The 11,312-nt window shown below is 58.3% G+C and overlaps 1 protein-coding gene across 2 annotated transcripts in view; it reads right to left on the reverse strand.

Moving 5' to 3' along the window:
• TRIM8 (tripartite motif containing 8) overlaps window positions 1-4,521 on the reverse strand; it is a 28,107-nt gene extending 23,586 nt beyond the window's left edge. For both annotated transcript variants that reach the window (XM_086616774.1, XM_086616773.1), the window contains exon 1: window positions 3,952-4,521. In XM_086616774.1, the coding sequence (XP_086472900.1) occupies window positions 3,952-4,521 (570 nt within the window). The remainder of the gene's footprint in view (window positions 1-3,951) is intronic.
• Between the last annotated feature and the right edge of the window lie 6,791 nt (window positions 4,522-11,312).

Consider the following 11,312-nt stretch of genomic DNA (forward strand, 5'->3'; position numbering starts at 1 on the left):
GACCCCAGCCTCCCCACCAGTGGGGCTCCCTAGGCCCCAGCAAAACATCCCTGGCACAGGTGGCAGCACGGGGATGTGACATGCGACTCATTTCAAACAGGAAGGTACCTCTGGTGTCAGGGCCATCTAGCAAAGAAAAGCTGGTGGCACTTTCCCTGTACAGACCTGGAGCTTTTGAACTGCAGAAGCAATCAGCTGGGACAGGCAGGAAAAGCGCACGGGCCATCTCTGCACTGGGGCTGGTGGCCAACACTGGCAAAGGACCAGAGTTTCTGGTACCAACTCAGGATTCATCTCTTCCTGTGCCCCTACCAAGTGCTCACCTCTCCTCTTTTCCATACTTCAGAAAGCTGGTCTTATCTGAGGTGCTGCCAGGAAAGCAAGCCCAAACCCACAGAGCAGCAGATGGACTCCCCAGGCCCAGTCTCTGTCCTGCTGGACGTGCTGAATGGGTGCTGCTCCTATGCACCTGCAGGAGGATCTCCAATGTTCTCCCACAGGTCTCAGCACCACAACATGCTTTCTCCCTCTTCATGTTCAAAACCACCAGAGATCTTCAGAAGGTGAGGGATTTTCTTCTGATTTCAAAAAATACGCAGCAAGCCAGGTCAGAGAGAAATCTATCTCCATCCCCTGAAACAAAACGGAAGCCAGAGCAGAGCTTCTACCCAAGCCCTTTTCCACTGGTGGCTCCTCCAGCTGAGACATCCCCAAGCAAGCTCTGCTGTACCTGGACTCAATCAACTGTGTCCCACACAAAGATGGGGAAAACACGGTAATACCGTGCAAGTCAGTCCCTTTCTTTGGCTGATGCCTTCTGACCCGCGCTCCAATCCCGGCAATATTTTTTTCCCCCCTTTTTAGATGGAAAAATAAAACAAAATAAAAGCAACACATCAACCTCGTGCTGGAGCAACTTTCTTTTTCAACCCTGTAAGCAGGTTTCCCCATGCTGGGGAGACGGCAGTTCCCCCATACAGGCAGGAGGTACGTGCCTGGGACAGCAACGGCAAAGATGGAAGAAAAAATGTTTCGTTTTGAGACCTTGACACAAACAAACGACAAGAAGCAAAAAAAAAGAGGGTTGGTTGGTGGGTTGTTTTTTTTTCCCCTCTCCTCTTTAAGCGCTACAAAAACAGGAAACAAAGGAGAAAACATCTCACAGGGGGGAAGGGGAGGTAAGCGCTTTATACGCCCACGAAAGAAAGATTAACCGCATATTTTATTTACTGTTTCTATTACAGTTGCACCGTGGAGTTCAACCAATTCCAAGCCAGGGCTCTACGGGTCTGTGCAGCATCTAACGCCGAGCGGTCCTCTTCCCCCAAAGCCACCAAGCGCGCGCCTCCACTTCAAGCGAGCCCTCCGCAGACACCCTCCTTCCTCCTCCAGACACCCGTCTCTGGCCTCCTTCACCCCATGCAAGCTCTCTTGCCCCAAACACCAGCCAAGAAAGCGCTGGTGCTGTCCCCAAGGAGTTCTGAGCCCCTTTTTCCCTTTGAATGGGACTGTAACGGGGGGTAAGATGCCCTCTGAGTCGGGCCAGCAGCAGAGCCAGAGTAATAAACACTAGAGAAGGGCAGTTTATGGTGAGGGTGTTTGCAGGCTCCCGTCTCTCCTCTGGGGTCTCAGGGCCACCCCCATCATACCGGATTGATGTCACACCCCTCACACTCACAAGTCCCCCACACCAAGGACAGGGCTCTGAGCCTCCAAACTTTGACTCATTTCTCAATTAACGGCTTTCCAAACACAAGCCATGCGTGGAACAAACCTCTCATGACGGGGCCTCCCCCGGACCTCCCAAGCCCAGCGTTACTCATCCACCCCCCAGCCCCAGCCCTCCTTCCTCGGGGTGCTCCAAGAGTGGCTCACCGCCACGGGGTGAGCAAGCAGCCAGGAATCCCAGGCCTGGCTCCCGCTGGTGGGAAGCCGTCACCAGCTGAGCGCACGCACCCCAATTCGGGAGCCAACGTGGCCGCCTTCCTTGAAGGCTGGCAAGGGGCAGCTTTCAGCCAGAGAGCTGCACAAGGCCACGCAGTGAGGGCCGGCAACCTGCTGAGCATTTTTCCCAGGGGCTCTTCCCTAATCCAGCTAGTTCACAGAGGAACTGCTTCAGCAGCAGGGGGGATCCTTCAGGCACAATGTCCCCCAGCTTCAGGCTGTCCTCCGCTGCCCCGGCCTCCGAGCACCCAACCGAGCCACGCGCCCAGTGGGAAGAGACAAGCTTATCATCGCAGAGAAAGGAAATTAAGATAACGCGGCGATGGAGGTACCGAGGGATTTGGCCAAGGTCACAAAATAAGTCTGCGGCTCTACGATACAGCCGTCCGACACATTCGGTGCCTGGCCACATATCCTAAAATTTCAAGCCAGGGCCAAAATCCAGCCTAGCCGGTGGCAGCTTTCTGCCAGGTCATTAGCGGTGTGCATCCACAAGGAGCAGCGAACATCCAGCCATAATGACGGTGGCAACAACAAAAAAAAAAAACCCACGCAGCAAGGATGGGAGTAGATGAGATCAAAGTGTCCTGGAAAAGGACCTGGAAAAATAGTTTTGGTCCCCAGCTAAGGCTCCTGGGAAATGCACACACGAGCCCCATCCCAGCCCCATGCAGCCCTCCCGGGGTGGCTCCCCACCCTGGCAGAGGGAGACCACAACGACCTCCTATAAATAGAAGCAGAAAAGCGCTTCTCCAAAAGCCCGGCTGGGTCTTTCCCCCTCCAACGCGTGTGGCGGAGCTGCTGGCACCTCCATGGAGGTCTCTGGTTTTCCCCAGAAAAACCTGGAGAGGAAAATAACCTTCCTGTGAGCTCAGGCTGGCTCCTCTCTGCACAGAGCTGCCCCCCCCACCCCAGGCCTGGCCATCCAATTGGAAAGTAATTATACTGCAATTTTTATTTATGACTTCTTTTTTTTTTTTAATTGCTAAATGGTGACTCATTTTGGCAACATTAAAATACACAGGAAATCATCCCCGTTTTACAGTAATCACCATTCAATTCATTGTTAAATATTTATTCGGCAGACAAGCGCCAGGCCTCTTTCGAAGGGTCGGAGGGGGAGCCCTGGGAGGGGGGGGAAGGTGGTGGTGGGGTCACGGCAGGGCTGCCTGTGGGGCTGCTAAATGCCCACCACGAGCTTCGGGGTGGGGAGCCAGGGGTGAAAGCTGATGCCAGATGGTCTGGCCACGAGCAAAATACAGACTCGCTTTCCCTCGAATCCAGCGCTATGCCCCAGGCTGCTTTAGGGAGGGGGGAGTAGGGGGGCAGCCCCGTGCCCCCTAATAAAAAAAACATTATTTGGCCAAAGCCTCAAAGCGAACGCTCGCCAGCGAGAAGCCGCAGCTTTCTCTCCGACACGAAGCTCTCCCAGCGCCGGGGGGAAGGGGAGGGCAGCCACTGGCCCCGGCGGGAGGCGGTGGGAAGAGCCAGCAGTTTGACATTCACAGGCCTTACAATGGACGGGGCTTTCGTCTGCGGCCGCTTTGTGCCCCCAGGGAGCCCGATGTCGGGGCAACTCGACCTCGGATGCAAGCAGCTGCTTTGCCTTCCCCCAAGCGGCTGTGTATCCCAGCACAAACCAGGGAGACGACCCTTCCAAACCCCCCCAGGCCCAGGACCTCGACCCTTCCCCGCACAGTCCAGACCTGAAGTGGCCACAGGTCCTATGGCTGAACGGCTCCGAAGGCCTCCCAGCATGGACCTCCTTCCCCGGGGAGCCCCTCTGGCGCCCACTGACTCCATCACTGCTCAGCTGGAGCGGCCACCTAACATGTCCGCCACAGAGGGACCGGGCGGAGGAGGAACGGCACTGGGGTGGATTTTATGTAGGCCCTACAAAAACACGGGCCTTTGAGGAACCAACACAGCAGGGAAGAGGGTGGTCGGGGAGAACAGCAGCCCCCCTCGGGCTGGACAAACCCACGCCTCCACAAAGGTCCGACTTACCCTGATCTCATTGCGGCGGATCTCCACATCGCAGACCGAGTGTCCCTGGTGGGCCCCGCTGTAGTAGCAGCAGAACTGGCAGACGGCCACCTGCTCGGCCTCGCAGTGGTACAGGCGGTAGGCGTTGTGCTGGGGGCAGCTCCAGGCCCGCACGTCGTCCGCCTCCACCAGGAGATGGCCCCGGGCCGTGGAGGGCTGCTGCAGGTGGGTCTGGACGTGGGACTGGCAACACGGGGCCTCGCACCTCAAACAGATCTTCTGGGCCGGCAGCGGCGGGCCCCGGCGGCAAAAGACGCAGTGCAAGACCGAGGGAGGCTTCTCCAGGTTAAGGGAGTTGAACTTCTCCACGATGTTGGTGAGCTTCAGGTTCTTCTCCAGGTTGGGCTTCTGGTTGTAGGCCTGGTTGCACTCCGGGCAGCGCACCAAGCCCGTCTCCTTGGCCCACGCCTCCCCGATGCAGCCCCGGCAGAAGTTGTGCTTGCAGGGCAGCTGGACCGGCTCCACGAAGACGTGCAGGCAAATGGGGCAGATGAGCTCCTCTTCGAAGCAGTTCTTCCAATTCTCGGCCATCTCTGCCGGCAGCCTCCGGCGACGCTTCCCCCCACCCGCTTCAGTCGCTCAGTGCGGTCTAGGGGCGGACGCCGAGGTCTGTCCTCCCTGCAACGGGAAGCCTGGGGGTGAACGGCTGGGCTCCCCCCTCCCCACAGCACGCGCAGTACATGATAAACCGCAGCAGATTTTAAAATCGGGGATAAAATAAACCACAGAGCGGCCCTCTAGGAATCTCCAGCGAGAAAACGCGATGTCCCCATCGCTTTATTAAAAAAGCAACGCAAACGGTTAAAAAACCCCAACGTGACATTGTAGGATTTACAGGCCAATGTCTTAACCACCCCTAAAAGCCGTTTGCTCCTTTTTACCCCAGAAGGTGAATTTAAACTTACCAAAGGCTGAAAACAATCCATACAAAAATCCAGCAGCAGAGTCCAAGTTCCACATAAAGCTCCTAAAATTAGTGCTCCAGATCGGATTTTTCTTTTCTTAGGTTTGCAACTGACATTCAATATTTTAAAGGGACTTTTGTCCCCCACGAACCTGGCTAACAGCTGAGAGCACAGACTCGCTCAGGGCTTTTTTTCTTCCCTGTATTTCTCCTCCCTCTCCCCCTGATGGGAGTTGGGAATCAGTCTTTTAAAGGAAAAAGATCAAAGGGTTAAGATCCAAAATGGGAAAAGGAGGAAAATTAAAAAATAATAATAACAGTGACGATGACGATAGCGAAAAAACGAGTTCTCTCTGTGGACCCCGAGATTTGCTTCTAACCCGGTGGAGCAGCAGAGAAAAAAAGGAAGAGAGAGGGGAAAAAAAAAAAAAAAAGACAAGACAGGGGAAAAAAAAAAAAAAAGAGAAAAAAAAACCCACAACCCTCTCGCCTGCTTCGAGACTGCGAGGTCTTGAATGGGGGAGCTCGGTCATTCAGAGCAAACCCCAGCCCAGCGCAGCCCTCCCAGCCTCCCCCGATGCTCCCGGAGAGGGATGGGAGAGAGGATGGGCTTTGCCAAGGGAGGAATCTAAATCCCGCGGACCCCAAATCAACCTGCTCTGACTTCCCACCAGGGCTGGGCGGAAAAAAGGTGTCCGGGGCAGGGGGGGTGCGGTCCGACCTAGTCCGGTCTCATGGCCGGCCGGGAGGAAGGCAGCCCCCCGACGCAACGACGCGATGGAAGCGGGTCGCTGGGCGAAGGGCCGGCTGTCCGAGCCGCCCGCGGAGCGCCTTCCCCAGCGCGGCTTCCCGGGCCCGGCCCCGCCGGGAAGGGGCGAGGCAGCGGCGGGGAGCCGGGAGGAGCCGACCGAAGCGTGCGGTTCCGGGAGAGCCGAGTCAGCTCTCAGCCATTTTGAGCTGCCGCGCTGAAGAACGGAGACCGGAGGCGCATTAAAAATAAAATTTTTAAAAATGAAAAAAAGGTATTTTAAGAAGAAAAATTAAATTAAGTCACCGGAACAAAACGGCTCCCGCTGCCTCCCCCGCCCGCGCGGCGGGGCTCTGCGGAGGGGCTGCGGCTGCGGGGCCAGCCGAGCCTGAGCCGAGCCGAGCCGTCCCGTCCCAGCGGGGCCGCTCAGCAGAGCCCCCCGCGCCTGCCCCCGCCGCCACCGCCTCCAGCCATCTTGGGCTCGCCCTGGGCGCCGCCCGCCCGCCCGCCGAAGCCCCACGCCCCGGCCTTCCTCCTGCCGCCCCCAGCGAGGCGGCCGCGGCCCGGGGTGCGGGGGGAAGAGACGAGGAGCGGGAGGGGGTGGAAACGGGGGGCGCGGATCCCCGCAGCAGAACCCCTCGGGGAAGGGGGTGGCGCCTCCGAGGCGGCCAGGCTCAGCCCCGGCGCAGGGGGCCGGGGCGGCCGCGGGGGGCGGGCGGGGCGGCCATGGGGGCGGCGGCCGCGGGGGATATCTCGACCGGGGAGGAGGAAGGAGGGCGGGTGGGTGCGCCCCGCCCCGGCGCGCCGAGGGGCCGCCCCGCTCGGGAGCTGGCCGGGGTTGGGGGTGGGGGGGGAAGCGCAGCGAAGCGAAGACGCCGGAACCGGTGGGTCCCGCCGGGCTCTGCTGCTGCTGCCGCCGCCGCCTCGGAGCCGCGCGGCGATGCGCTGCGCTGCGGCGGCACCGGGCCCGCCCCCCGCGCGTCACAGGGAGCCGCCCCCGCTCCGCCCCGCCCCGGCACGGCGCCGCCTTAAAGCGGCCGCGGCTGGCGGTGGGGCCTACCGCGGTGCTCGGTGATGCTCAGTCTTCGGCCGGCGCGCAGTCTGTCTGTCCGTCCGTGCTGCGGCAGCCCCGCCTCCGAGGAGCTTGTCCTCGGCTGGGATGTCCCTGCTGGCCACTCCATCAGCGGTAGGGCCACCCTTGCCTGGCCACCTGCATCCCTACGCGGCCAGCAGCCAGGGTTGCCCAGGGTGCCGGTCCCTAAAAAGGGGCCGATCATCCTGGAACCAGCTCACATCTGGGCCACAGCTGGCCATGAGTACCACAAGTGCCCTCTGGAGCCTCCTACGCCCTCTCGGCTCACCCCTGGTTGGGCTGTTACTTTGCACAGCACCGTTTCAGGTGCGTTTCCTCCCCGTGCAGAGCAACAGCCGTTTGTCCTGCGGGGTCTTTCCAAAACGGGCAGCCCCAGCACCTCCTGCCAGAGCCCAGGGCACAGAGGTGTCTCTGTTAACAGCTCTCCCACCAAATGTTTCCGCAGCTGTTTCACGGGACATTGCATATCCAACCCCTGCCAAATGTGCTGGGCTGCTGGGAAAAAAGCACGTTGCTGGTGTAAATCTATTTCCCACTGGTGAGGAGGTCACAAATGGCTTCAAATCAGAGTATTTTGATGAAAAAATGCTCAGGGTGCACTGTCAGGTTTATGGTGGAGTAACAAGGGAACAAAGGCTCAGACAGTGGCTTCAGGATCTGGCCCCAACCTTGCCCCTGGGTGACGCTCGCTGATGGCAATTTGCCTCTGGGAGGGATTTAGCAGGAATTCCCCAACTGCAGCCTCAAAATCACAGATCAAACCATCCAGAGACACCACCCAGTAGCGTCTACTATAGCATCTTACAGCCCCGATGCCATGGGTCACCCGGGGCTGCCAGCGCCTGCTAGAGGGATGAGGATCCTACTGCACACCCAAGGTAGCAGTGATCCGTGTCTTTACACTCTTTCCTTTACTTTCCCTGTGCACAGGCGTGTCCTGCCAAGAGACACCCTGATAAGGAGACAGAGTGGTGGGTACCAGTTATCTTCAGGTTGATTTGGATCTGGGATCTCCCTTCTCTTTTCCCTGCCTCCACCTTTCCCCTCTCACTTCATGCTTTGATGGGACATCGGGGAACACCTCTACCTGCTGTCTGCATTATGCCCAGCACACTCCAGTCCCAAAGTGCTGCCTCAGGGCAAATAATAACAAATAATAACAGTGTCGCACCCCAGCACACCCCACGACGCTGATGGGGCTGCAGCCAGTGTGCAGTGCCTGGGCTGGCTCGGGATGCCTTGCTCACCTCTCATTTCTGGGTGAGGCTCCCACAGTCTCTTTGCCACCATAAAACCTATTTCTGGCTGATCCCTGCCTGCATGGGAAAGCCCACAGCCAGGCCACCCTGGGGCTGGGACTCACCCTGTGACACCCCCCAGCTGCCCCCCTCCATTCCCACACACCCAGCCCTCGGGTCCCGGGGCTCGAGTGCCAATTCCTGCAAAGGGAGTGGTTTGCCATGTAATTCCTCTGCCAGGCCTTGAAGCCCACGGGCTGTATGTCTCCTCCGGGGTTTTACAAGCCGTTCGGCAGCCAGGACTGGTGGGAGCTGGGCAGGGTGGTGTGGGATGCGTCAGAGCCGCTGTCAGCCAGCCGAGCCCGCGCAGAGGCAAACCTCTCCTGGAAAAGTCAGCCCAAAACTATTCATGACTTTCACTTCTTTCTAAACACAGGCAGTACCGGGCAGTCCCCGGTGACAGCCACTGTCCCCACCCCAGGCAGGGCACAGCTCTCCTGCAAGGGCTGCTCAGGCCCCCCTGTGCCCTCTGCTATGGGTGAGCTGGGGAAGCCGGCTGGTATTTAGCAGGATTTAAAAGTGGAAGGTGGATGGGATGGGACTGAGCCAAGCTGAAAGATGGGTCCTGCTCTCGGCCAGGAATCCCGCTGCCCCAGGACTGGCACTGGCTCTTCTGTCATCACACCCATGCCTGGATGATGCCATCTCCCTGCCCAGCCCAGAGAAACCCCCTTGGCAAGGCAAGCCCCAAAACCAGGCTGGGCATCGCAACCCTGCTGCAGCCAGCATGAGCTGCCTGGGGGGCTGTAGGCAGGGACCCCTCTGCCCACACAGCTCCCAGACACCCTCCCGACTGTGCTGGGTGGTTGATGGATACCGGCAGGAGCAAGCTGCAGAAAGCCTGCCTGTGCTTTGGGCTCCCCTCCACCAGGATCCAGCCCCATGTGTGTACCCCAGCCCGTACTGAGGGGCCACAGAGATGGTTTTTAGCCAAGTCCTGGTGCACATCCCTCAACCTCCCCAAGCCTCGGTCTTCCCAGCCACCACCGGGCCATCATTCCCTTTCATCCGCAGTCTTACTTCAGCAGCCCTTAGCCCTGCCCTGGAGAGACCATCGCCCCATGCCAGCCTCCCTGGTGAAGTATCAGCATCTCTGCTGAGGCCTCAATTAACAATAATGGCTTTGGGCTGCAGGTACCCACCCATGAAGGACCAGCAGAGCATCACCCCATGCCCCGCAGAGGCCAGGACGCTCAGGCAGTTGTCACTGGTGTCTGGCGTTGGAGTGGCATTGCCTGGCTCACAGGGACCTCATCCCCGGGGAGGAGGGATGCGCTGGCTCGTTCACAGAGCTGAGGCACCTTTGTCACTGTGGGCAGGGGACAAGTGGGGCCATGCCTGGCAGCTGGCATCGAGGACCTGCCTCTGCTTTCCCAGGCAGACTTGAGCAATGTTTAACCAGCCCACAGACATACAGAAACTCTCTGCTATTTAGGGCTGCGGACCCTACTGAGCTGATGGGAGAGGAAGGATGTTCGCACAGACTTACAGAGTGGTTGGCTGTTAAGTGACAGCTTCCCTGCCTGCCACCACCTGGTCCCCGGAATGCTCCTGGAGGCTCTGGCACCCAGCCCCACACCTTCCCCAGAAGCCTGGAGCCCTCCGAAAGTAATACAAAATGATGTGATGTGATGTGATGTGATGTGATGTGATGTGCTGCTTGGGTCGTTTATAACTCAATTAACCAGACAGAGAGAAGCCATCTCTGCCCTTCTGTCCCCCTTCCTTGTAAGCACGGTGAGGTGGCTTAGTGTGATTGAGAAAGCTCCCTCCACCCTGCTCTGCGTGATTAATGCGTTGAAGGTTTTCGCTGAAGTTTTAAGACTGGGTTTAAGGATTTAAGGAACCTGCAGGGTGGCAATAGTCTGGTTTGCAGCACTACATCTGTCTGCTTGTGGCCATGCCCTGTCTGTCCCTGGCTTGGGGTGAAGGAGGAGGGAAACAGCCTCATGGAGGAGACATGACACAGAGGTCCCTACGGCCAGTCACCTCCTGCCCCAGCCCAAGACATGCCGCCGACATGCACTGCTTGTGTCCAGCCATCCCACGCACATCCTTGCTGCAGTGTCATACTTGTCCATCCCACACTGTCACCTGCCCGCTCTGGCACCCTCACAGCCTGGTACCTGCTGAGGGAAGATGCCCATGTGTGTGTATGGTCCATCTGAGGGGAAATCTTCTGTCCTCTACAGTTGATAAAAAAGGACCAGGAGCTGGGTGTGCAGCCTGGTCCCCACAGCACACAAACCAGATTCCCTGCCCTGACACCCACATCCGACACCGGCAGCTGGGAACAGGGCTGAGATGGTGTGCTGGATGCAGGGCTGGTGATGCCCTTTTTGGCCCCTCAGGAGAACTTTGCTCTTGTGTGATGGATGCGCAACTGGGGCTCCTCTTGGGGCAAAAAAGCTAGAATTTCTCTCTTCCTCCCCAAGCCTAATGCATGGGGCAAAGCAGATGTTGAGGGCTGGCCAAGGAGGACTGCATGGAGGGGGGATGGAGGGGAGCTCTGCTTTGGCCCAGGGCGAATCCAGGGTGGAATGACCCAACCTGATGTTGAATGGCCAAATCCAGAGTTGCACAGCCAGCCATGGGGCAGGGGTGATGCTCCAGAGCTCCCTGCCTTGGTTGGCCTTGGGGTGCTGATGGGTGCCAGTGAGCGCAGCAGAGGGTCCGGCAGCTGCAGGGGCTGGAGCATGGGGAGCCGGACAAGGGCCCGTGCTGTTCCCTGCCTGGTGGGGTTTCTTTCTATGCAAATGTCTGGGAGCAGCTGCCCTGCTGGAGTGACTCATTTCCTGCTCTTGTGTCACATTCTGGTCAGGCCAGTTTGGCAAAGGCTTTCTTCTCTCCCTCCCTGGCTTCTCCTCCTTCTCTCCTCCACCGCCGAGGGCTGGGATGTGCATTCACTCAGCCCCTGGCAGGATGAGGCAGGATTTTCAGGAAACTGCGTCAAAGCCACAAAACCTCCATATATATATACATATATAAAAAAAAAACCCAAACAAACAAAAAACCCAGCACAATTTTCTTCTTTTCTTTTTTTTTTTTCTGAGTGCAAGGGAGACTGGCGGCCAGACGGGCTCCTCCGCTCTTCCCTCCGCCGAAGTGGCTGCTTCCCCCGGGACGGCACGAGATCCAGCAGAATAGCTGTAAAAGTTTGCTGGGTGGCTGAGGGGAAAAAAAATGTATCTTGGTCTAATTTTACCCTCTGCTGCCAGTTGGAGAGGTGCTGCCAGAGCCAGGCTGCCAGCAGGAAGCCCTTACCAGGGGATGGATGGT

Source organism: Tauraco erythrolophus, chromosome 9 (assembly GCF_009769465.1).
Source record: "Tauraco erythrolophus isolate bTauEry1 chromosome 9, bTauEry1.pri, whole genome shotgun sequence".
NCBI classification, from domain to species: Eukaryota; Metazoa; Chordata; class Aves; order Musophagiformes; family Musophagidae; genus Tauraco; species Tauraco erythrolophus.